Source organism: Marmota flaviventris, chromosome 1 (genome assembly GCF_047511675.1).
Source record: "Marmota flaviventris isolate mMarFla1 chromosome 1, mMarFla1.hap1, whole genome shotgun sequence".
NCBI classification, from domain to species: Eukaryota; Metazoa; Chordata; class Mammalia; order Rodentia; family Sciuridae; genus Marmota; species Marmota flaviventris.
In genome coordinates this window covers 111,564,334-111,591,886 of record NC_092498.1, presented here as the reverse complement: position 1 = coordinate 111,591,886, position 27,553 = coordinate 111,564,334, and the positions used below count along the sequence as shown (strand labels likewise).

At 35.7% G+C, this 27,553-nt stretch overlaps 1 protein-coding gene across 2 annotated transcripts; it reads right to left on the bottom strand.

Annotated features, from left to right (window-relative positions):
• Positions 1-21: 21 nt before the first annotated feature.
• Positions 22-24,514, bottom strand: Vstm2a (V-set and transmembrane domain containing 2A). 2 transcript variants are annotated; one of them, XM_027949383.2, is made up of 5 exons: positions 24,436-24,514; positions 22,471-22,637; positions 21,122-21,172; positions 17,953-18,289; positions 22-110 (listed from the first exon to the last, which is right to left on the bottom strand). In XM_027949383.2, exons 1-5 carry the CDS (start codon positions 24,512-24,514, stop codon positions 22-24), a joined length of 723 nt encoding a protein of 240 aa, XP_027805184.1. The 2 variants fall into 2 exon arrangements, with proteins under 2 accessions (XP_027805184.1, XP_027805185.1); XM_027949384.2 differs by lacking the exon at positions 22-110 and adding an exon at positions 156-232.
• Between the last annotated feature and the right edge of the window lie 3,039 nt (positions 24,515-27,553).

Here is a 27,553-nt window from a genome sequence, read left to right as displayed (position 1 = left end):
AGGCGCTCCTTGTGTAGGTAATTAGAGTACAGAGGGTGCGGAATGATGCTTGGAGTTTAGGGTCAACTTTGCTGTCCGCTCCGTAGATTTTACAGGCGATTTGCTCTTTGCTTTAAGAAGAGAAAGTGATATTGGAAAAAAGTCAGCACTTTAGATTAAAGCAAAGCACCCTTCACAAAGCCACAAACAAGAAGCAGGACAGAAAGTCCATGGCTTGTAGCTATCCTCGCACCTGCGGAAGAAGTTATAAGATATTCGCTCATCTTGAAGATTTCCAATGCTCCTTATTAGGCTGTTTTAAACACATACATATATATATTTAATTAGCTCGCCAGCTTGGCTCTGGTGCTCATGAATGTCTTGGCATGCACTGCAAATAACAACACATACAAAGTATTTCAGTCCCAGGAAGTTGGTGGCGTTTGTTTTGTCTGTTTTCAAACAATGCCATCTCATGGTAGGGAGGTCTGAGAAGAATCCAAATACGTTCCCTCAAGGAATTCCTTGAGAATCATTCCCTATAATCATTTACTTGTTCCTATCTTGGCATCTAAAATCACATGCCCCCTTGTCCTAGAATTAGCATAAAACCACAGGAAAAGCAGAAAAACTGACAGCAGCAGGCTGCTCAACTGGGAGAGGGGGATGCATTGGAGGAGGTGCCTCTGGGCTTTACATTTAGGGTCAGATCTTTCTCAGTTACCTGTCCTTCAAGTTGGAGGAGGTGTTAGTACTATCAAGAACTAGAAATTCTTGAAAGAGTTCCATCACTATCAAAGGGGAGGAATTAAATTGTACTTTTGAATTTTTTTTCCTTCACATATTCTCTCCAATGAACTACTAGGTATGAATGATATACAGAACAAAATGTCATTTTGTTAGTGAAAAAAAAATGCAATGGGGCATACAGCCTTTATTTTCTGTCTTGATGGGAGATGGGTAAAAAGACTTTGAAGGGAAATAAGCATGGGGAAGCTCAATTTTTAAAATATTTCAGTTAAATCATGTTTGATTCCATAGTGGCAATGATAAAAATTGTGGCACAACCCTTTGCCACTCAAAATGTCACATTAGAATTAGCATTTGGTACTTGAAAATGGACATTTAGTGACTCACATTACAATTTTTCTGCTAGGCTTTTAGATAGTGAAATTTAAGAACCTAAAATACTGATATTGGTCCTGTATTATTTAAAAATTGTTCACCATTATAATCCTCATTCATATGTATACTATTTGCACAAAACATAACTTAAGTATTGTCATTGATTGACTTTTTGGGAGATGGCCTGTGTATGTAATATATCTCCTCCAGACACCTAACAACTGAAGACCCAGACCTTAGTGTTGGGACTCTGAGGAGTATTCCCATATTCAAGCTGGATAACAAGGTTCAGAAATACAAAGTGATGTTTCAGTCTATGTGTAGCTCTAAGTACAAAGACCATTCAAAGAAAATACACACAATCTGTGTAGAACCACTAGCATAAGAGCTTTCCAAAATTAAGCATATATTCCTGTAAGGTTTTGATGAAAGATTCTTTAACAAAGATTCATTTGATGAAAAAGAGAAGAAAGGAAAAAAAGAGAAATTAGTACACGGCTTCTTAAGTAGCCACTGGCCCTTAATATTTTGCACAAAATATGTCTGGTATTGGAGAAAATATTTAAAACAATAAAATTGGGAAGAATGACGTAGTCTTTTAAAAATATTTTGTGAAATAGTAGTTTCCTCTTCAGCTTGTGCATTGCAGATTAGCTCAAATTTGCTAAAATTGCACATTTTATGTTGTTTCTTTCTTAACTCATCAACTTTTCATATGATATGCCTGGCCCCATCATCTCTATAAATATTGAGGGAGAAGCTGCTTCATTTTGACCCAACATTTCCTATTATACATCCAGCAAGTGCAAGTTAAAGCATAGTTTCAATGGGAAAGAAATCCCGTTTTATACTGTGAAGAATTTAAGGCTACTAAAATTCTGAACTGCCTTCAGCTATGCAATCAACCATTTTTTTAGGATTGTGTACAACCACTCTGGGCATATTTTTAAGTGGAGAATTTATTTCTGTTAGGATAATTACAAAACATTTTTCCAATGTAGTAAATTCTAAGGCAAATCTATATTGTCATCAAATCACTCATTAGTTTTTTCTTTTTCTCTGCTTTTTCATTTATGTCTTGAATGATGAGAGGCTTACTCCCAAGGCTTTTAGACAGTGAAATTTAAGAATCTAAAATGCTGATATTGGTCCTGTGTAATTTAAAAATTAATCACCATTATAATTTTCATTCATATGTATACTACTTGCATAAAACATTATTATTTATCAAATATATTATGGTCTAATTATTTTGAAATATGATTTTGTCAAGAAACAACTTTGGCTACTCATGCTTTATTCTTATTTTTACATAAACATTCCACTTATGTGAAATAATGAGAGCCAGGATTGCTGTCAGGAGCCTTGAGTGCTACTTTCTTTGGATGACAGTCACTTCTGAGCTCTCAAATAAGATACTTACTTCTTCTATGTTTTCTAACACAAGCTTAACCATTCTGTATTGTTGTTTGTTTTCATATCAGTAAGCCACATCATTATATCAAAATAAGTGAGCCTATTTTGTTTTATTTGGTTTCTTTTGCTCTATGTCCAGGCCAGATAGATAATCTGTTATCTCCTGAAGGAGATCATACATTTAAGCAACTACTGCCCTCAGATAACCTGCCCTCCATTTTATCTATTCTTACCAGCTTGTGGAATCTCTCTCTCTTTCTTCTGAATTTCAGCAGCATTTTGGTTTTGCCTCTCTTGTGACCTTCACCTGGACTATATTGCTTTTAATTCATTACAGTCATGTCTTATCCTTTGGATCACACATTAAAAGAAAGGACTAAAGTGTTTAGCATTTTTTCAAATTACTCTCTGTATCTATAACAAGGCTTTGAGTTTTTTTTTTTTTTTAACTTTTTCCCCCAACATAAAATACCCTGGGAAGAAGAAGGGGGAGATGCTATTATCTCAATTAAGTAAAGAAAATGTTTATGTAGCATGCCTGGGCCTGGAGATTTCTCCTGGACTCCTAACGCCATTTAATTATGCTCCTCAATTAGATGCTTTATTCTGTTTTTATGCCTAAAGATTTTCACAGTGTGCTCTGAGGTGTGATTCCCCATGTCTTTGTAAGGTAGGGGAGGTGTTTTCTCCATTTTGTAGATGGAAAGGAATAATCTAAGAAGTCTTAGTACAGAAATAAAGCTTCGATTTCTCATCCTTTTTTTTTTTCTTTTCTTTTTCTTTTTGTGTGTGGTGCTGGAAATTGAACCCAGGGCCTTGTGCATGCAAGGTAAGCACTCTACCAACTGAGCTATATTCCTAGCCCCATTTCTCATTCTTTCTTAATCCTCATATAATAGCTAGTGTTGGCATTGGCCTCCAAGATGTGCATAAGCAAGCCGTTTGCAAGAATGTGATGAATAGTCTGACCAGGGATCAATACAGAAACAGCCTCAAAGATACTATTTTCACTATAATTATCATTTCACAGAATAACAGAAATTTCATCTATTTCTTTGGGGGAAAAATCAAAATTAAAAACAATCAAAGCACAGTATTCAGGAGTTTGGATATCTTCAGCAAGCAAGCCAGAAATGGTGTGCAGTTGAATGACCTTTGGATATTGCCTGTTTCAACAGTTGTACTCTCCTCCATGTTGTCAGAGAGTATCACTTCATGGTAAGGTTAGTATCCCATCTTCTCCACATTATTCAATTGAGGGAGACTTCGCAGACTGGGTAGTCTGCAGTAGCAGGCAACTGTTCTCCCTCTATCCCACTTGCTGCCCCTCTTATCTGTCTGCCAGATGGAGAGCTTAATTCTCTTTCAGCACCTTCCTTTTTAAACTTCCATCTGTACTGCTATTGCTTTCTGTATCTAGGATCCATAGGCTGGGAGACATTGGATATTTTCAACAATGCCACTCCCTCATCTTGCTCATCTTAATGTCCACAATGACAAATATAAAAATAATTTTAAAAATGTCTGGGGGATTTGATGTGTATCAAGCAATATGCAAGCAGGCACTTTACATACATTATTTTAGTTAATCCTCTCAACATCCCTGCACAGTAAACATACAGATCAGGGAAAAGTATCTCAGCAACATGAAATAATTCACTTTCAGATACACAAACAATAGGAAGTAAAGCATAGACACAGAAAGAAGACAACAGATCAGTAGGGTCAGCACAGACCTTGGAGATGCTTCTTTCTGGAACTCTCTGAGGCAAGTAATGTTACTCCAATGTCCTCACAGCTGCTAAATCATTATTATTGAAATGTATACTAATATTTTCAGAAATAAATGTGTTGGACACAACACATTTTAGAGAAAACTTTTTTGCTCATGAAATTTAACTTGTCTCTACCTCTGAAATGACAAATATTGGATATGGAAACATCATCAGTATCTTAGTTTTCCTAGATGTTAATAATAAGTAAGGTTTGTTTTGCTTTTTATCATGTAACAAATATCTTATGATATAAGAATATTTTTAATTTTTCCAACTATAGACTTTTGGAACTTAAAGATTGCTCTGAATTCACTTGAATGGTTGGTTGAGATGTGGTTCCACCATTAATGTGACATATCCCTTTTCTTTCTAAAACCTTTTTCCCCTACACTTTTGACTCAAGTTTAATAGTCTGGGACCAAGAAAGCCTAAGTTAATTGTTCAAAGTGCCACCACTAGTTAGTGAGAGGAAGATAATGAAAAGCAGAGCTCTTGGTTACTAGGAAAAATTACCAGGAAAGGAGAATTTACTTCAAATAATCAAGTAGAGGGTTGAGACAACTACCCAAACAATTTGTCTCATATAAATTTTACCAGCTCTTCAATTATCCATTTTCTCTTGCTTTTGAATATTTTCTGACGCATTAATTTTCTATGTGAACAGAACTTTTAGTCAGCTTAGATGTAGGGAACATTCCCCATTCAGGGCATCTGCCTGCAACTTCAGGCATGATTCTCAAAAAGCTTTTCTCTGCTTTATTCTTGTTTTTCTAGTGGAATCAAATGAAGCAAGAAGAAAGAAAGAACACAAATTCTCTCCCCCTGTGGCTCCAGAGTGATTCCAGAATCTTTATTTCATAAAAGTGAATATCAGAGAAGCTCATATGGATAAACCTAAAGATGAAATCCCTCCAATACAAAAAGGAGCAATAGTCTAATTTTTTTGTGTGTGAAGAAGTCCAGCTTATAAAGAACTGAGTGTCCATTACAGTGCCCAGAATAGACAGGCCCCTTTGACATCCTTTTCTTTTATAACAGATGTCAGCTTTAAGAAAGAAAAATACCTGTGTGAGAAAATTTGAGCTAGCTATTAATGTAATTTTTATTCAGGTTTGCACATACTAAATTGCTATTGAAGGGGAAAGGTCAAATAATAGGATGATTTTATCCTATAATTTTTTGAGAAGAATATATTTTTATTAGAATTCTTAGAGTTCCAGTGCCAATTTCTTCCAGAAATCCATTTTTTTTTAAAAGAAATGTGCTTCTTTTTGACCTAATACATAAATCGCTGATTTTATTGTGCCCCAGCTTGTTGGCAGGAGCTGCTTAAATTTCCTGTCTTGCTTTCCTTTAGTCAGCAAATTTACAGCTCCATTCTAGTTATGAGGCCTCTTAGTGTAGCTGAGAGAAAAAGAGCAGTTAGTTGTCCATGAACACAAGGACTGCGTGGCAAGACACATGGGTGGATATCCCATTCACCACAGAATTTTCCAGATGTTCCCTTTGCCTACAACCAGTCACTGCAGCCTTTCAGGATGTCTACTTTCCCCAGTTACTGAAGAGTGGACACATTAAGTAATTCTGCTTTCCTCCATCAAAGACTATAGTGCATCTTAAAATAGCACATTTTCATGTAACTCACCCATCTGAGTAAAAACTGATTTTTTGCATCCAGGATGATCATAGTGATAGAGATAGCTAGTATTTTTTGATCACTTATTATTTCTTTACCTTTGACTATGATCCCACAGGTGTTAATAATCATTTTCTGGTAGGAAATTGAGGCTGAGAGAGTTTATGCAATTTGTTCGAGTTTCCTCAGCAAGCAGGGAGTAGAGTTGAAGTTCCTATCCAGTTTGTTTGATGCTAGAACTAAGTTGTTACAAATTACTTTGTGTCTCAATATTTTATTTGGCAGTTCTTCATATGTAAAACTCTATGCTTTCTCAATTCTGCTTGATTAAAGTATAGGGAAATATAAGAGGCTTTGACAAAATGGAAAACAATATGGTTTGGTGGAAAAACAGAATGTTTTCAAAGGAAGTTTTAGTGCCACATATATTTAATAACTGCTTTAGAGGATAAATTTATATTTTTCATTTACAATTAGCATTACATTTATGACAACAAATAAATGCTGGTAACATGTTTGAAATTATTTATTCATAGGGTTTAAATATGCTTTCTGCTTGTATGTTTTTGTTGTTAATTAACAACCTTTTCATTTATAATGAAAAGGTAGATGTTAATCCAGACTTTGAATAATCACACAATACATATTAGGGATTGCACACATGTGGTTCTTGCACTGATAATGTTCAATAATGTCGAGTTTCACTAAAGGCTTACATATGTGCATTTAATTTTGGGAATGAAGTAGAGAAAATTATGAAGATAATTGACATCCATGTGGGATGACCTCCTTACAGAGATTGTGTATCCAGTCCACTTACTACTCCCAAAGTAGTAAGTGGACTGGGTACACAATCTACAAAAGGAGTTGTCCTGGGTACACAAGTAGTAGTTCTTACTACTCCCAAAGTAGTAAGGATACTTGCTTGCATAAGGAAACTGATAGAAAGTATACCACAGCTAATAGTATTGCTATTAAGTAATGGGGCCAGAGAAATTATTAAATGTATTTTCATAACTTCTGCATTGAGAAAGTAGGTGTCAGTTTGGCTAAATATTTGAGCAATTGCTCACTAATTGGTGAAATAAAGAATATCTTCTCTCAACTACACTCCTTTTTCATGTTATAGACCCTATCTTCAATTTCTTCAGAGAAAAATTCCTCTTCAAAGAAGGAAAACCATCTCATATTTTTAAAGAATTATCAACTGAGGAATTCAGAGTGAAAAATGGAATAAAAAGAAAAGAAAGTAAAGTTAGCTGTGAATATGAGATTTTAATTTCCATGATCTTATGTAAATCAAAAAGTAAAGATATTACCATATATAATAATTTGTCTAAATTAAATAGTTATTTTTGTTGTTCAGCAATGTTTGATTTTAAGGAAGAAATTATTTGAGGACCTAATGTCTACAGGACACACCAATCATCAATCATATGTCTTCAGAGAACACATTTATTTTAACATAAGGAAAAATCTGCCCATATATTTTTCAAGTTTGAATTACAGGCTTTACCCTTTTCCTTAATCTATTTGCTTAGAAATATTCTGAGTTATAATGTTTAATAAGTTATCTTCACATCAGAAATTTTCTTCTAAACTATGAGGATTTAATAATCAAAGATATTTGAAGCAGTTTTAAACACATAATATTCAAGACATGCAAATCAAAAGATAGAAGTGAGCAGCTGCCAAGGACTCTTTATCTAACGTCTTAGATAAATTGGCTGTTAAATATCATTTTAGATAAATGTACATAATTGTTATCATTCAGTATGTAAGGAAGAATGATCCAAGAACTATTTTCCAATATTCTCTGACCATTCTTACATTAACTGTCCACAGTTGTTTTCATGAAGATGCACTAAATTCACATGTATTCTTAGCTTTATCCTCATAAATGTTTTTTATTTTGTGTAAACCCAAACATAAATTTTCAATCCCTAAACATTTACTTAACTCTAGTTATATGGTAAGCACACTTCTAGGAGCTATAATAACACCAAAAACATAGAGACACAATTCATATCTTCAGATCCCTTATGATATTTTCATATAGTTTGAAATAGAATGAGTTTTTAAATTCTGAAGATTTTTTAAATTTAGTGGTTGTGATTCTAGTGCTTGTTCTCTAAACATAGCATTTTTCAAATTAATCATTTACTATGCTGGTAATGAGAGAACTGCCATTTTGGCATATGATATTGTTTAATCAGAAAAATTTAAAAAAGAAAATATTTTACAAAGGGCCAAAGAAGACACTGCTAAGGATGTGTCTGCAAGATAGAACACTTAAGTAAAGCATGAAACACATTGATCTCATAATAGTCCCTGTCATTGCACAGTGGCTGATACCTTTAAATTATGAAATTTGGAGTATCTGAAATCATTATTTGTCATTAAAATGTTTGTAGCTATGAAGCTAAAATTTGCTTAATTTCATCTTTAATTTTTCAACAGCTCAATAGTATCAGCTTCAAAAAATCAGAAATCATAATTCCTAGCTTTTACAATTTGCTTTAATTCAAGCACGGCATTCCACCTATAATTGAGTCTGTTTTAAACATAAAAGATTCTGTATTCATGCAAAAGTGCTCTCTCATACTTTTTTGAAGCAACCATATTAAGTAAAAATTCTGGTTATTTATAACTTTTCCTGTATGTTGATTTCCATTTGTTATCCCCAATGATGATTAAGTGCTCATCATTTTAATCTTTTGAATTGGGGACTGAATGAATCATAACAAATAATTGCATGATATTTTATTTATAGATGGTAGGTGTGCTTAATTTATTTAATCAATATAGATGCATCATGATCATACCTATCTGTTTAGAAGAACAACTTAATAGTATGATTCTCTACATGGCACCCAGAAAAATAATATATCATATATATGCATATGGGTGTATATATATGAAATTCTTTATTTCAATACTAAGCAATTTCTGAGTTACTACTTTCATAACAGTGATTTAGGTATACACATTTGTACATTTGTGTGAACATAAATATTCAAGTTGTATTATATATTGGGTCTTTTCTAAGACTACTAAAACATGATTCTAGAAACTGCACAATAATCACTTTATGCTTTAATGCATGAACTAGATGACTTCTCTAGGTCATTTGCAAATTTCCACATATATGATTAACTCTGTGCTGAATGTCAATGTTCAAGAGTTCATATCTGATATACTACTGATCTGCTTGCAATGTCCTCCTGGGAGTATAATTTCAGGGATACATGGGCTGCACACCAGAAAGCCCCATGAATGGTCTTTCCTGCCAAATTTTCCTTGAGAAAGAAGTTTCAACTCAGTGTTGGGGTTGTGGATTACATAATCATAGTATATGTAACTCTTAATAGGTAAACAAAACACTCTCTTAAAACAAATGTTTTGGATTATATTAAAATATTATATTCCTTTGTAAATTATTTTGTAATTTTAAAATTTCAAAGCCTTAGGCCTCTGATTTTATGCTATTTTTCCTGTATTTGATTTTTCTTTTTTGCTTAGCTCTTGAATCAGAGTTCACTTGCATATATACACAAAAGTGAATATATATATGGTGGTAACATTTTCCATTTTCCTTTGGCTTCTTTTAATTGAATAAATTGTTCTCTAATTGTTATATTTTTAATTCTTCAACTGTTATTTTATATACTTTCAGAATGTTCTTATATTTTCATTTTTCTATTTATGTTTCTTTATTGTTCTCTTAAATAATAGTACTTAATAATATATTTTCATATTTAATAGGTAAAGAGGAAGAAAATGAACAGTTACTGAGCTCCCTTACAAGCTAGGTTTATTTACTTTGTTAGATGTTTAAATTCATTATCTCACTTAAGGCTGAATATGACCTTGGGGGAGATTATATATATAACCATATCAGTTTTATAAATAAAGATTTTTTTAAGATTCAGAGGGATTTTTTGGTCAGCTCAAAGTGACAAGGGTAGATAGTTAATCTGGGAATCAAATATGAACATATATGATATCACAAACTGAATTTTTATTGTAGGTTTCTACTTTATTTTCTTTTTAAAAGGCTTTTAAATATATTTTCACTGAGGTATTTTTTTCATATGTATTTCCAATTACTTTGTGACTTAAAAAATTCATAGGGTCTCTTTGAAAGCTTTTATTTAAGTCATATAGCAGAGAGTTCATATAGTTATGACATCTGAATAGATATGTTGCATATTCAGGTCAAATTCACAAAAATCCTTTGGAATTTTATTGTGCACTACCATAAGGATCTAGTTACAAGCTTAGGTAAGACAGCTGGTGGGTAATATGTTATGGTTGTATAGAGAAAAATTTATCATCAATTAATAGTATGACAGAAGGACAAAAGAAATATCTGAAATTATAAACAAGGCATAAGCCATGAATAAAGACTCTCATTCTTCCTTCTTTAGCTCGTCACCTCTCCACAACAACAAGAAAATATTTGCTGAGTGGAATTGACCATTTGCCGTGTTGCCTCCTTATTTACAGATTTCATTTCAGTCACTGAGAACAACTGCTGTCCAAAAAATTAATATTTGTCTTGACTCTTAGGAGACGAAGATCATGTACACCAAACTTTTATTACACTATAATTATTCTAATCTTCTTACTAGTTATTGTTGCTAACCTCTTCTTTACTCAATTTATAGATTAAACTTTAGTACACATTGTGCACACAGAGCGAAAAAAATAGCATCTGTAGGATTCAGACTATGTGCAATTTCAGGCATCCACTGTGGGTCTTGGAAAGGATCAATATTAGATAGACATCTTCACTCTTGTCCTTTGATTGCTGATAATCATAATAATATACAAGCAATGCAATGATAGTCATATTAATACCATAACTAGTTGCCATTTGTTAAGTGATAATTAAGTGCCAAGTCTTAAATGTGTCACATTCCATATGTAATTTTCATAACTCTGATCATTCTATAGTTTTTATTAAAGAAATGAGGAAACAAGCACATAGTGATGAGTTATGGAGCAGAGATGTGAACCATCTGCCTCTCTAACCACTGTGCACTATGGCTTCCTCTGTTGTCCGAGGCAGAAGGTCTAAGAAGTACCTCCTTGTTTATTTAGGACCTTTCATAGCTGTGTTGAATGCACCACAAATGCATGTTGTCCAAACATCAGTGGCAGAAGTGGTTCTCCAGAGAAGGAGTCCCTGCCCTATTTTGCTCTTCTTAGCATGTATGTTACTTTGATCAAAAGAATGAAGTCTTTTCTGCAGTTTTCTGACCCTTTGGTCATATTATCCAGAAAACTACTCCTATTATACTTTCCTGAAGTCACAAGGACTGTGAAATCATTTGAGACAAATCATTTGACAAATTCTGCTTCATGTCCCTTCAATAACCTTCACACAGCTAGTCATGTATGGAAAAGCCCATCCAGCCAAGCAAAGGGCCTTGGTTTTATAGGCCCAGATAGTGACTGGATTCCAATGTGTAAATAAATATGGTTTGTTAGAGAATTTAACCAGTATAGACTCTTAATCTGCAAAATTCTGGTTCAAATAGCTCTAGCAGATAGATTCCTTGGCCTGTGTTACCCAAATTATTGCCTCAAATCTGCTTTTCATCTTATTTATAGACATTTGATTTACATAGTGGTCATTTAATTGATAGAATTACAATGATCAGATTAATTTAACCTGTGTAAGCAGCCAAGATGGATCATTTAAACCAAAATCAACATTAAGGTCTGAATTCTACAACTGGCTCTCTACCCCAAAACTGTAAACCATTTATTTATAGATGAGATCAGAAAAACAATCTTTTTGTAAGATCCTCAGTATCTTATCTCTCTCTCCCCAACAGCTTTGAAATTCTGTTTTAAGATCATTTCTGCTAAATCTGGCTACTTTTGGAAACCTGCCATGTTTATCAGCAACAGAGGAGCTCTGGTGTGATCTTGGCTTCTGGCAGCTGTAACAGCAGCTGCCTCCGAACACTCAGGTTTGCTTCGTGGTGAAAACACAATAATCATATTTTGGAGTTCAGAGAATCAGCATTCCTGCTGAGCAATGACAGACTCCACACGTGGAAACATAACTGCAACCTTAAGCACAGCCAGTTTTCTTACAAATGCCAGCTGTTCATCACAGGAGTGAAGAGAAGACCTTTGCAAAGTCAATTTCAACACTGGAAAAAGTAATCGCCAAAGAAAAGAGTCTCTAAAAAAGTATTTGAGGCATCACACACAAACAAAGAGGGATACCTGTCCTGGTTTGCCTGAGACTGAGAAAAATTCCTGAAATGTAGGATTTAGAACATGAAAATGAGGCAATTATTACAATACAGGGTGCAAAAATAAGGGCTTCAAAGGAAATGAGAACAAATTGCTGCAGGAGGCTGGATGAGGAAACAACCAATTATGACTAAAGCAATGGGAGAAAGCTTTATAAAGGAATTTGCATTTGAGTAGAAACTCAGCAAATGGGGAAAGACTCACACAAAGAAAGCAGCATTTGCAGAGTCACAGAGGAAAGGAAGTGTCTGAAAACATTGGGGAAATACCAAGTAGCAAGAGTAAGTGTAAGGATTAGGAACTCCCCCAAACAGGGCTGGAAATTAGCCTGTGAAAATTAGAGATGGTGCTCCGGAAATAGTAATACATGTTCTGTTGCGATATGTTCCTTCATTGGAATTAAAACAGGGAGACTATTAGGAACTGCTGGAATAAAGAAAGTAAGGAGGGCTTATGTTGAGAATGAAACCAGTGTTAGCATAACAGGAAGAAAAAAAAGTTTTTCAAGGACTTTTGGTAAGAAAATTACTAGGACTGAATGACTAATTCAGCAACTGACAGAGGAAGACATAAGAACATTTTCAAGGTTTTTGCAAAATCTGTGATTGTGATTATGTTATTAAAAGTTTAGGAAAACAGGAGGAAGGCCATTTCTTTTGGGTGAGCAAGTTAGGAGAATAAATTCAGTTCTGAATATTTGAGTTTTAGACCTCAGATTTGGTTATATATTGCTGTGAAAAAAAGCAAAAACAAAAACAAACAAACAAAAAAAACCCAAACCAACTACCCTAATAACCAGGTGCCTTCAAAAAGACAATTGACTATTATCTTGCACTGCTCTGTGCTTTGCCAGGGCTCAGCTGGAGAGTGACTGCAATGAAACAGCATCTGGGGCTGAGTTGGATGAAGGCTGGCAAGTCTGAATGTCCAGCAGCCTCCTCACTCCCATATATAGTGCCTACAGTGGGGCCTCACCCAGGAAGACGGTCTTAAGCTATCTGTGCTTCTTATATGGTGGTTGGCTTTCAAAAGGTTTCTAGTCCCCCTAAAGACAGGTCTGGAATTGGCATAACATCACTGCATTATATTAGTCAAAGTGGTCACAGGCAAGCCCAAATTCAAGGTGGGGTTGGGGAGAAAAGGCTCCACCTGTCAATATGTGGAATGCATACTTGTGCAGTTATCTTTTCCAGGACATGTAGGATGAAAATGTAGAGATGTTTATGGAACAATTATGAGCCTTTTTTTGGATCTTCAGAGAGAAGTTAGAAGTAGAACTGTGAATGGGAAAATTTTATCAAAACCAGGGGAACAGGGGGGTAAGATAAAGAAGGTGAGAATGGAAAAAGAATGACATAGCACTAATTAAGAAGTGGAAGCCAATAAAGGAGAGGGTAGATTGATAAAGCCAGTGAAGAGCAAATCAACCTGAGGAGACAAGAAGGGTAAGAGTGTTAGGAGTGATGAGGGTACAAATGCTGCCTGCAAATTGGGAAGGATCTTATCAGAGGATGTGGTAATTGGAAGTTTAGGAGATGCCAGTGACTTGAATGAACATTTACAGTCACATTGACCAGGGAGAGAAAGACTTTATGGTATTGAGATATAAGGAAGCAGGAGAAAGCATACAGTGCCCCTCTTGGAGGATGGCAGGCATCAGTTAGGTGTGCCACCCTGAAAGATCTGACTTTGCCAGGATGGAGAAGGGAGGGAAAGGGAAGCTGTTTTCCCAGTTTTCTCTGCCTGTTTGAAAGGGTGGTTTGGGAGAAGGAAAGAAGAGAAGGAAAACATAGAGAACAAAGAAAGGACCAGTAGAAGAGAGGTACAGAAGAGGTATTTAGCTTTAGAAAGGACTGGAGATGCTGGATGATACCGGAAGAAACATGGAGAATGGAATTTGGCAGTGGAGGGGAACTAACAGTAATCTTCAAGCTTTCTGTGAAGAGAGAATTAAACCACTTCATCCTGGTAGAGATCTTGGGATTTTCCACCTGTAGCCTGTTATATGCCACTCTTTCTGAAAAATCTTTTCCATCTTTGCTTGTATACTTTCTCCCTGTAGTTTGAGCCCTTTCTCCCAGGTTGCCCTCCTTGATTCAACCAGCTAGAATCAAGGGTTCTTTCACCTCAGAACATCTATCAAATATTTCTTTAACTTCTAATTCCATGTATTTATTTCCATCCATTATTTAGTGGCAGTTTCTCTTTCTTTCTAAGCTTTCTCTAAATACATTTTAAAAAGAAGGAGGAGTAGGAGGAGGAAGAGGTAAGGGATATGGAGGGATATAGGTTTGATATGAAGAGTGTTGGTCATTGGTAATGAGTACACAAAACTGGAGAGGGTTTGGTAGAACTGGAGATGAGAAACATAAAAAACTGCAGAAACCAACTTTCATCTAGCTTTAGCATTTTCTTCATTATTTTGGTTCTAATTGTTGATTAAGAAATTATGTAGAATTAAAATAATTTAAGAATTTATAATTTACTTATTTATGAAAAATTCTAAAGATAAATAAAATTATAAAGGTAAACAGTCTCAAGCAGGACAGGACTGGGTCATGCTCACTAACTTTAAAAAAAATCTAGTCATATTAAATGATACTTAAATCTCCATCTTTTAATATTTAGATAGTCATGAACTATCCTTTCCATCTTCTTTTTTTTGTATAAATTGCCTTAGAGAAACTGGTTTAATTGTTTTACAATTTGAAGATTTTACATAACATTATTTTCAGCTAACACTTCTCTTTTATAGACACAAAAATTACTTGACAGAAAAATAGTATGAATTAAGAGTTGAGTGTGTTAGCATAAATAATATAGTCAACTAAGTCAAAGATAATTATGAAATAAAAGGTGAAATAGACCATCTTTTTTTTGGACACAGCCTAATATTATAGTGTTATTTGTACTGAACAAGAAGCATGCCTCCTTGTATCAAATTATAAAATATAAAAGTCTAGAATAGCCCTTGGCCTGTAAAAAACAGATTTTAACTGTGTGTTTTTACCATGTCCTGGTTTTAATAGAAAACAAAAGATGCATGGTAAATGGAATTCCCATGTATTTTGTTTTCTTACAAACTAAAATATAAGCCCCTTGAGGAGAGGGAGTATATCTTTCAAAAGTCCCTGTGCCTGGTGTAAGCGTTTCCTGAAGTGATGGAAGGTGAATAAATGAATGAATAGATGAAGCATGGGTATTGAAGTAAGCTTTATTTGAATATAATCTGAAAAATTCTAAAGCAAAATTATAAACCAGGATGTGAGTAATACAGTGAATATAATATATAAATATCCATCCTAGGTTCTATATTATATACAATAATTGTGCAAGCATAAAACTTACACATCAATGGAATGGGCAACTGGGACACCCAATACTGAGAGAATGTTGATAAAATTATGTAAAACATTTTCCAATATGGTAGAAAAAGTATATTAAATATTTTGAGATAGTCCAGATTAATCTTTGCTATAAGCAGGTAAGTTTTTGTGAAAAAAAAGTTTTTAATGAATATAGGCTTCCATCAGACAGCATTCTTTCCCTCCTTTTACCCCTAACTCAAGAAAAAACTATTTTGTACCTAAGAGCAAGTCTGATGGATATAGATAAAATGAGCAACAATTTTCATTTGAAAATTGTTTTATGATTTCTAGAGCTTATAATTTGGCTCAATCACAGTAAGAAATAGATATTAAAATGGATATTTTAGAGTATATTATTAACACCATAAAGAAAATATCTTAGAAATAGAACATTTCATCAATGTTTAGACTCTTTCATTTGAAATAGGTAATCTGTTTGATTTTATTCCATAGAGCAGATTTATGATATCTGGCTTGGAATATTCTATGTAGGCTAATAATTTCACTTCCATGATTTGGAGTTCTAATTGGATCATAAATTGTCTGCTGAGGCTACTCTGTAAATAGAGTCTAGCTGCTTCTTTTGATAGTCTGAAGGAAGAGGAGGACAAGTCCTCCAAAGACATTAAATCTTTCTCAAATAGTGGTTACAAAATTGTAACTGAGATATAAATATGTGTGCATACCCTTATATAAAGTAACACCCTTATTAGCTCTGTTGATAAAAACCATTATTAGCTCTGTTGGTTTTGTCCTTTAATTTGAGAAACAAAGGCAATGATAAAGAGGAAAATAAGACAAAGCCATACAAATTGGACTTCAGAGAGACTAAGCCATCTGTTCATCAGATTGATAAATTACTATGACCAAGGCACCATGGGAGAACTATTCATTAACATATAAAGGCAGTGCAAACTCACAGGGACCCTAAGCCAAGTGGCCTATAAATCTACAAATCATATCCATTAGAACAGAAAACATAAAGAAGAAATCTGTATTGACATACATTGATTGATTGATTGATTGATCACAGTGCTGGGAATTGAACCCAAGACATTATGCAGGCTAGGCAAATTCTTTATCACTGAGCTACACACTCAGTCCTGTCATATATTATTTTAAGGTATTTTTCACAAGCAAGGATTTAAAGATATTTATATATTATATATACATATATACCTATTATATATATATATTCTTTATATATATTCCTTTAAAGATATACATATATATCTTTATATATGTATCTTTCATATATGTACAAATATATCTGTGTGTATATGTATATACATACACACACACATATATATATATATACACACATATACATATATTTGATCAGGATGATTTTTAAGATGTGTGCATATATCTCCATGTATACATATCTATATCTGTCTATATACATACACATAAGATGAGATGGTCAGAGTTTTTAATTTAATAACTGAAGTTATTAAATATTAGCAATATAATTTTCTATTACCATTAGTAGTATCAATTATTGTTCAGAAAAGGGAAAAGCTTAAATTATTATAAATTGATATTTTTGTGCTCTCTTTGTCCCATAATATTATGTCAGTATTAGAGAAAATCAGGACAGCCATGGGTCCTGTAGGAGACTGCTCTACAAGAAGCCTGTAATTCATATCAAGGTTAAAACTTCAATGAGTTTCCATTGGCTGAATGATTGCATAAATTAATGCCATTCAGAACAGCTTTAACTTGCACAGCTGACTTAGGAAATGTGTGACTAAGCTTCTAAATTGGCATCCGAGGCGCATTTACAGGAGTTGCCTTATCTCTGCACCACTTATTGCCTTTCATCCCCCCTCACTTCCTCCCATTATCATCATCACTTTCATCACAGGCAGCTGAAGTTTCTCCTTCAAAATCAAAAGCCCTTGGAGACTAGTCCTGCTTAAAGTTATGGGTCGCTAAAAATGTTGATGATGTGGTGTCTCTCTTTCATTTCCATTTTGATTAAGTGAAAGCCTCTTAATTTGGGTCATTATTGATACATAAATCTGTAGAGAAAATGAACATGCATTTATAATGTGACCACATTACATGATTTATTGTTCTTACAACATATATATACAGAAAGGAAAAATAGAGTCCAGCTCTTAGATCCCCTGGATATGAAGCACTGACAGGGACTAATGGGGCAAATGCACATCCTCTGAGCAGATCAGCCCCTGCTCTCAATGGCTCAAGACTCATTATTTCAACTGAACTAGGTCTCCCATAAAAAACAACAACAACAACAAATAAAAAACAAAAAAACACATCTAATATCAGTCTGTCTATTCTATTTGACTTAACTTTTTGTGGAGGGTTTGTGAGTGGTAAATGAAAGACTCAAAATGGGTTTCCATACCTGATTGTGGACTTTGTTTAGGAATTTTGGCTACCGCTTGAGGGCTGGAGGTGGAGTGCGTCCGTTGGTTGGCTGAGCTGTGGATGCTGCTGGGAACTGCAGCTGAGATGTTCTTTCGGGGCTTCATATCTTGCAGCCACATAGGTGAGGCTTCGAAGGCCTGCATCCTCCGAGCATGACTGTTGGCATTGACTTTCAGGTAGGCCTGGGCCTTGTGTTCTTGGAGCTCCCCATAATTGGCATCAGTCACCCTGCACTCATATAAACCTTCGTCCTTTTTCCTCACTTTGGAAATCTGAAGTTTGTGGGAGATGTCATTGCCTTGAACTTTCACTGTCTGAAAAATTGCAGGTAAAAAAAGTGCTGCATGAAATGATTTTGTTCTCATTCTTTATCCTGAGCTTGTTAATGTTGGAAAACTAATGGGCCTTAATGACCTCATAGCTACTGTCAAGGGGCTTTTTATTTCCTTAACATCTGATCTTAAGATCTTATTTATTTTACTCCACTAATAATGACATTCACAGACTTAGGATAATGAGGTCAGTCTAAACAGAGCCATATTATCAGTGTGGTTCATACTCTTCAGGTTCTGATAAATAGAAGTGCCAGCATTTTCTCAACATGGGACTGGATTAACTCTGCTTGGTTAACTCAGATGAATGGAGTATAAACCAATGAGGCCAACTCCATAGTTAATGCAGATTCTTTTCTTTACTGTGGGTTATAAACTAACCCCTTCAAATCTGGAAGATCACAGAAATATTTTTGTTGGTCATAACAGCTGAGATGAGAATATACTTTTATCCCCACATTGAGGTGATTACTAAAGGTACTGTTACAACAGGCCCACGCCTATTAATGTTTTTTTTTTTTTCTTCTCAAAATTTTCATGTAATCTTGGTTACAGTTATTGGGTGGCAAAGCTCAGGTACTTGTTTATATCACCTAAAGTCTTATGGCTCAAAGTATATACCAGATGCCTTTGTAGGAAATTGCAATGCCATCAATAAAACACTGATTTGATTTTCAAAATTGAAATTGACCTTTTTATTTCTTCTAATAATTTTGTCCCAGGTTTTTAATATAACAGCTATATAAAATGTATATGATACATAATAAATATGATATATTTAAATATTATTATTGGAACAGTTAGATTTAATATATATCATGTTATCCATGATTGACAGAATGATAGATTTCATAAGACATTCAGGATTTAAGGTTTGAGTTAATTTTGAAAGACAGAGAAAAGTAGTGGAGACAAGAATATAGTTATTCTGCTAGTGGCTATTGCATTTTCAAACAGCCATAAATAATTAAGAAAATTTGAGAAGTGTTATTCTGTATTTTATATAAACATATGTGTATATAAGCATATATATAACAAGTAGTTTCTGACATTTGAATTATAACCATAAGTATATATTTATGTGTATACAAACTTATATATAAATATTCTAACATTATAAAATAATGGAAGTCAGTTCTACATATATTCCTGACTAAGTCTTCTAACACTTGGAGGTAGTCAGAGTATTTATATCATTATTATCCCATTTTACCATGGAGTAAACTGAGGTTTAAGAAGTTTGCTTAGTGATTCCTAACACTGATTTTTATATTAGTCAATTAGTTTTGCTTGAATTAATGCAGTTCTATGTGGTCTAGAGGTTGAAGTTTTATCAGTATTTTATAAATATTTCCCAGAAAATCTAAGTTAATAAATGTTGGTTTAGTACAGAAGTTAAGGTCAAACAGAATGTACATGGGGAACAAATTACCTTCTGCCTCAGTTCATATCTAGAACTCTTTTCAACTCAGTAGATTTTATAATCTACTAACCTAGCTATTACTATTAGCAGTTGCATAAGTGATTATGTCTCTGTATGTGTCTGAAGGCTCTTTTTGTTACTATTCTTCAGATGGTATGGTATGGGCATGAAGAGTCAGCTGTTAATATTCAATCAATAAGCTATCTAATTATATGTGTATGTACAAAGTAAAATGCTTATGAAAAACACTATTAATTGATTTTACCAGTCAAGCTTTTCCTAGCATTATAGGAAAACAACAGCTTCTGTGATGTAAGAAAAATTGAAACTAAAATATTCTAAAAAAGTTTGTGATTTTGTGAGTTATTAAGTTGTTTGATATTTCTTCCATGTTGAGATTACACAATTAGATGATAGATTTAAGTTCTGCATACAATATATTTTTATGCTTTTAGTTATAAAGTAACCCCAATCTTATGCCACTTTATGCTATCATAAGAGCTTTAATATAAATCTTTCTAAAATGTAGATTATTGAATTTTTAGATATCTAAAAATAAACAATATATTCATCCTCAGTAGATTTCTTCCTTTTGTATTATAAAACTATTTCATATCTAGTACTGAAAACTTGTTAAAGCCATTTTTCAAGGTAAGTTGTATTATTAATTAATTTACTCTGCATAGCTTCATTTGAAGTGTAGCAAAAAAGATGATTTTCATTTTCTTCTCATCATATAATTATTCAAACTAATAACCAATAGGGTAAAACAATATTTTCTTAGTTTCAATAGGTCAGTCTTCTCCAGTAATGGTTGCAAATTTATATTTGCTTTTGGCTTTATATTTTTATGATTTTGAACACCAGCATTAGAACTACATTAGATACACTATGAATGACATTTAAATTTGAGTTTTTTTATTTCACTATAATTTCAAAATCTTCTTGGATGCTTTAATTTTTTTCTCTCTCTAGGAAGATTTTTGTATATTACTTTTTCACTTTCTATTAAAGGATAATCATTTCCAAAATTTAAAATGCACATTAGCATTGCAGCCCTTCACTCTTATACAACTGTTACAAAGAACAAGAAAAAAAAAGTCACACAACCTTTTTGGATACCAAAATGATTCTCTAGTTAATTTCTAGGTATTTACATGATTAATACATAATTTTACTTATGGACTCTCAAATCGCTTCAGTTTTTATGTACCTAAAGAGGTAAAGAGGAGATAACTGGCTCTTAACCTGCGTTTGCAAAATTGCTTTTTTTCAGGGACAACAAATTAAATGGTTTTAAAATCTAAAATCCATTTACTACTAATGTTCACCTTGGGCCTGCCTAGCAGCTAAGGCACGCGCCCCCTGTCGCCTGTCCCTGTGACACTCACACTGATCTTGGTCCCGTCGTTGTCCGGCTCTCTGTCTGGTAAGAGCTCCACCTGCGGGACAAGGATGCAAATGCTCAAATTCCCACCGAGGTCTGACTCTCTTGTCCGCAGCACAGTGGTGCGGAGCCTTCCAGGCTAGTCCCAGCCTTTGTAGGTGTGTTGCAACATTTTAGTTAGGACTGGGAAGAGAAGGGACGTGGCCCCATCTGCATCTGGTCCCATGGTCGGCCCTAGACCAACCCGCCTCCCGGAGGTTCGCTGGCCTGCGGCCAAAGCCGCGCGGCTAGACCCCGCTACCTCCCAAGCGCGCTTGTCGCTGCCCAGCGCGGTCCCGGCGCCACCAGTTTCGCGGAGGCTGAGCTCCGAGAGGCGGGCCCAGTGCCCGCGGCCGGGCCAGGTCTTCCTTGCGGTTGGATCCGTCTGGGGCTTCGGGTTCCGGGAAGGTTAGGGACAGACACAAAGATGCAAAGATGGGCGGAGATGTGAATGTGGGTGGAAGTTTTCGGGCACAAATTTCTCCATCTTTTTCTGCGCTGCTGTCCCATCCCTGGGATTTATTTATTTATTTTATTTTATTTATTTACTTTTTTTACAGACTTTCTTTTTCACTCTCCTGAACGTCCGAGTCCTCTTTTGCTCAACTGCCTTTCTTCTTCGCTCTGACCCTCTTCTGTCTCCCTTTCTCCTCACTAAAATTCCTTTTCCCCTCCTTTCCTCACACTTCCTCCTTTTCTTCCTCCCTCCTCTTCTTCCTCCTCCCCTTCCTCTCCTATCCACCGGTGGCTCCATCATTCCCTCCTCCCTTTCTCCCCTCCCTCCTTCCTCCGCTCCGCATCAGCCTCTCCCTCTCCCCTACTTCTTTTCTTCCCCATTCCCTGCCCCACCCTCAACTATCTCGGTTAAAGGCAAAGGTGAGAGAAATGGGACTAGAAGGGAAGAGGGTGGTCATGCGGGCATGACCTCGGACAGGAGTTCTTCACACACACATACTGTCTAGGAAAGAGTAGCGGATGTCCTGGGATGTATGTACAGCGCTGTAGTGTCACAGTGGGCATCTTAATAAAAGCAATATTAAGAGTAGGAGGTTACTCTCCAATTTAAATCAGGAAAGGCTCCCCATAATATGACTTCCTTGGTGGTTTTAACTTATGTCGCCCAGGACAAATTCAGGCTTGTTTCCTATATGGCTGGGCGTCTTTCACGCCCCCCTCCCCAAAAGATGGGAAGGTCCCCAGGGACACCTAGGCAGCATCTTGGGCCCTGCCCCCCCCCCCCATTGGAAACCCAGAGAACTAAAAGAGTGGGACAGACACGACACGGGAGCTTTGCGGACTATGTGACTGCACTACCTGCGCTCCAGCCACCTCAGACCCAGGCTCCAGGTCCTCGGGTCCCCGCAGGAACCACCATTGGATCTCCAGGTACACCGAGGCGGAGCCGCTCTGAAAAGCGCAGGACATCTCCACATTCTGCCCCTCTGTCGCTGTCACATTCCGCGGAAACTCAGTAAATTTTGCTGTAAAACAGGAGCATATCCTTTTGGCATATATACACCACTCTCTCCAACGTTTCTTTCCTTGAGAGCTCACGTTTTTCTCGGACTTAAAAAACAGCAACAACCCGTCTATGACATCCCTGACTTTGCCTGCTTACATCCCCCACCCTCCGCCTTTCTTTGCCCCTTGCCTGTCTTATTTTTGGTATCATGACTAAATCACTTTGTTGTTGATCAAGTCCAGATAATGGAATGGCTAACAAGCTTGCCAGTAACTCTGTTAGCCAAGATGCCCAGAGTTAGATCCAAATACCCTTTGTCAGATTGCAGCATGCCATAAAACTTACTGAGATTCAGTGAGGTACAATTTAGACCATATGTCAAGTTGTTATTATGAGGAAAGCCTCTTCCCTCTAAGTTTCTAAACAGTCTATGACTAATGGAATATTTCATTTTGCAGGCTGATCATGACTCTGTCAAAATGCACATTGCTGATATGACAAAAACAGTTATTAGCAATTGTGATCTGAAGCCTACAGTAGTGAAACAAGTTGCACACTTTTTAATGTTTTTATTTCATTCTCTAGAAATTAATCTTCACATTTGTTCCTATCAAGTTATTGTATAGCTATTGCCATGTCCCTTGGAATCTAACAATCATACATCCAGGCTTAGATGAGATTGAAAAATATTTTGAAGTCACTACAGAGATTTTTTTTAAAGCCTATTCATTACCAACTGTAACACTGCCAGTTTGTCAGATTCATATATACATGGTGAAACTCACAAAAATAAAATGTCCTCTTTCTCCTTAAGGGCATGTTTTTGAACATGGGATGCTCTTGTTAACATGGTTGTTCTTATCTGTGTAAAGGACACTTTGCAAAGAGCTGATTGCTTCCGAAAAGTAGTCTTAGATTTGTGGCGGTTGGAATTGTATAGCTACAATGCACAGTTATGGAAAGGAGGGCTGAGGGAACTGCAGGGATGATTTAGGGTGTATGCACTTTACCCCCACTTTTAAAAGATAGATACTCATTTCAAAATTTTATGAAATCCCAGATTGATCTCTAGTGAAATGGAACTGTGTTTATACTTAAAGGAAATGGGAGCTATTGAGAAGGCAGTCTGATCTGAAAAGGACTTTTCTTTTCAAACTGGAAGGAGGAGTACATGGCATTTCTGCTTGCAGAAGTGATGCAGTCTTCTGGCAGCAGAGATGTGATCTGTTCATGGTGCTGAAACGACCACTGCAGCCTGCAAAGTCCTGAACAACTGGATTCAGCAGGCTGCTGCAGCTTGTAATGCAAGTCGTGCCTTTTTTTATGGGTCCTCAGAGGAGTCTGTCCTTTGATAAACACACATGCAAATGAAGTCACACAGACTCAGAAAAGGAAAACTCTAAACCCTTTCTGCCTGCAAGGGAAAGCAGGACTGATGATGGAAAGTCCCCCAATATCCAGTTCTGTTTGTGGTGATTATGTATGCATGAGTGGTTATCCTGTGCATGTACACAGAAAGTACACACACACACACACACACACACACACAGCCCTGTGTTTGTGTTCACTGAGGAACTCACCTCCTTGCCAGGCACCAAGTGTATAATCTCTGAAACCTCTCATGCCTATGATTTAATAAACTTTAAAGAAAAATATCAAACAGAATACTATCCATACAATCTAAACCCACTGTTACTTGCTAAGAATCTCACTATATCTTCCTGTACATGCTTTGAATATAAGGAAAACAACACACACACACACACACACACACACACACACACCAGATGTATATTTGCCATTGAGCACAGACTTACCTTGAGAAGAAAGCCCTTGTTGTACGTATAAAACGGAAAAGAAAACAATTCCAACATATGCCAAAAAGATCCCCATCATTCCAAAGTGGGGGGGTCACATCAGTGTAGCCAACAGCCAAAAAGCCCTAAAAGAAGAGAATGCAAGCGTATCAGAAGGCTCTGTTTCAGAGCCCTGGGCGCGACACTGCAAACATCCTATCCTGCTGCTCGCTCCGCGGGTGAAGACTGGCTTTGGGGAGAGGGGAATGCAATTCGCGAAGGTTAAAACCAGATGGCTAGGATTCCTGAGGCTTCTAGTGCAGACCCAGGCTTCAAACGCCGGGAAGTGTCTCCGCTGCTGGCTGGCTGCTTTCAGCTACCTGGCAGCTTGTCCAACGTCAGCCCGCTGCTCCAGCTTGCGTGATCACTGCCCTCCCTAAACACCGAGCCAGCTCGGGAAGCGGGGAGTGGGCAAGGGGGGCGGGCTGGAGGACTTCGCTGGGCTCGCGGCGCCGCAACTTTTCCCTCTAATGGCTGCGATGATGCCTTTAACTCTCTGCGTGCTGGAAAGCTCCGCACCTGGGGGAAGCTTGGGCCGGGCAGCCCGCAGAAGGCTGAGGGCTGGGCGGCTCCATCTGTGTTTCCCTTCTAGAGAGCAGGGACATTTATTTTTTCCCAATTTGCTTTTTCTCCCCATCAGTTGAATCTTTTTTGTCTGGATCTGATGGCTTACTGCTGAAGAAGACAATACAGTTGGAGGGTTGCAGTGTTTGCTTGGGGCTAGGAGTGAGGGATTTGAGGAGGAAGTTGAAGCATTGTTGAAGAAGAGGGAGGAATGGGATGGGGTGGAAGAGACTGCTTCGGGGCGATGAAAACAGCCATTTGAGGGAAATGTCGCTTAACCAGTTATTAACTGCTCTAACTAGAATGATCACATGCTATTATTTCACAAGAATTTATTGCTGCACAGCCTCCAGTTGGAAGACAAGCCTTTCATGCAGGCACCATATCACTCCAGCTGGTAAACCAGAGAAGAAAAGTATAAAAAGTCACGTATTGAGAGAATTTCAAGAAGAAAAAGCCCACCATATTATGTTTATTATTTTTTATTCATATATCCTCTGCCTTCCCTCCCTCTATCGCACAGTATCTTGGAGTGGGGGGGGGGGGGGTTCAATATCATTAAGGTTTTCACGACATGATTTATGTCTATTTTGTTCACTTTCTTCTCTTTTGTATAGCAATAATTTTGTAAGGTACCCCAGGATTATATGAATATGAAATATTATTTGAGGCAGAAAAACAGTTTTAGAATTTTTAGCAAATATAGTTTTCTGCTCTGACAAAGTTTGAGAAGTATATTCTATTTTTCAAATGAAAAATCTAAACAACAGTATATATCCTATTAGATTGAGATTCTATTTGCCCTTGTGAATTCTAATCATTATTGAGTTTGAATCTTTAACAAAATTGAACATCATGTGCTATCAAAGGAGAGTGTAATTTTTTTAAAATTCCAATTATTATTTCTGTGTAACAATATCTCCAATCTGTAGTATAAGTTGGAAATATAAGTTAATATTAGCAATGCTGTCCAGAAACCAATGCAGTATATGTGGATTCATTAACAGATAAAGAATTTGCAGTTGGCTAATGCGTTTATTGGCCAGAAACAAAAATTAACCTTAACATAGCTTTTGGATTTTAAAACCACTTCTACTGCTGAAAGCAGCAGAAACTTAAATTTCAGAAAACTAAGACACAATAACTTCGAAACAATGTAATTTATTTTCTGAAACTACATTTATTTTCTACCATAGGTAGAGGCAGAACAGGAGACTTGGAGACAGTCATGGAGATATTTTGTATCTGTTGACGTTTAGGCCAACCAGACTCTACATCCTCATATTTTATTCAGCAAAACAGATTTTGAAGTTTGTCATTCTCAGAAAATAAGACTCTTTATGTTCAAACACTCCTTCTAAGAATGTGTTCAGTGTATAGAAACACAGTTTAAATTAACATACCTATCCCATTCTAAATATTATTTGGAAAGCAAACAACAAAACATTGCAGGTATTAGCTATTTAGAGATTGGTCATCTTCAGCTTTGAATATGCTTAACAGAATATGCACAAAGTGATAACAAGATTTAAAGCTTTTTTTTCAACATTTATTATAAACACTAGTTTAGTATGTCATGAAAATGACCTGACTTCAAGGTTATCTGCTGTTTGAATGGTTTTCAATATGAAGAAAAGGGCATCCATTTTAAGCAAGAGAAGTTCTAAATTAATTTAGCAAAGCACTTCAACTGCTTTATGGGGAATTTTATCACTATAATTGTAAAAGCATAATAAAAATAAGATAAAAATGTAAAAAAGAAAGTGTGAGGAATGCTATTATAGGGAAGATAAATCATTAAAGTATTTTAAATAGAAAGTTAAAGCATTCAAGCTATGAAAAAAGGAAGAAAGGAAGGAGTGTGAAAGGGAGTTAGGGAGGAAGGAAGGAAAGATGGATGAAAGGAGGGGTTGGAAAAATTTTGTTATTCTTCTTATGAAAATTGCCTGATATGTATTTTTATTTTCAGTTTTGCCATTGTAGACCAAACTACTTTCTTAAGTATCTATAACATATTCTTAAAGACTTTAAATAGTGCCACTAAACACATCTGTATTAATTTCTACAGAACAATTAATTGCCTTATTAAAGACAATATATCTCTATATTGGCAGCTTGAAATGACAAAAATATTAATAAAAAGTAAATATACACAGTGTATTAAATGATACTGTCAAAGACAAAGTCCCATAATTTTAAAGAGTCCTCATAAAACATTATATTTTCCTATAAGTTCAGAAGCAAATTATCAGGTAAGATTTCTTGTCTGTATCCAAATATGGGAGAAACATTTTCTACTCATCTCTTCTTCCCAAATTATTGCTGATGACTGACACTATTTAAATGCCTGCAAATCTATCTTTTTTTTTTTTTAAAAAAAAAAAAACACATTTATGAACTAGTGTTCCAAAATTAAAAATCTATCATATCAACTTTTGATGGTTTTCTTGCTCTCTGAATTAGTTTTCGTCCATTATTTAACATTTAAAAAATGTAAAAAGTCCATATCCCCACA

Bases quoted from the DNA above. Each gene is read 5' to 3' on its own strand.
- Vstm2a (XM_027949383.2), bottom strand. From the start codon at position 24,514: ATGATGGGGATCTTTTTGGCATATGTTGGAATTGTTTTCTTTTCCGTT. The intron at 21,173-22,470 runs GTAGTGCAGTCA...CTTGTCCCGCAG, and splicing joins CTGAGGTGGCTGGAGCGCAG to GTGGAGCTCTTACCAGACAG. The intron at 18,290-21,121 runs GTGAGTGTCACA...GCAATTTTTCAG, and splicing joins ACGACGGGACCAAGATCAGT to ACAGTGAAAGTTCAAGGCAA.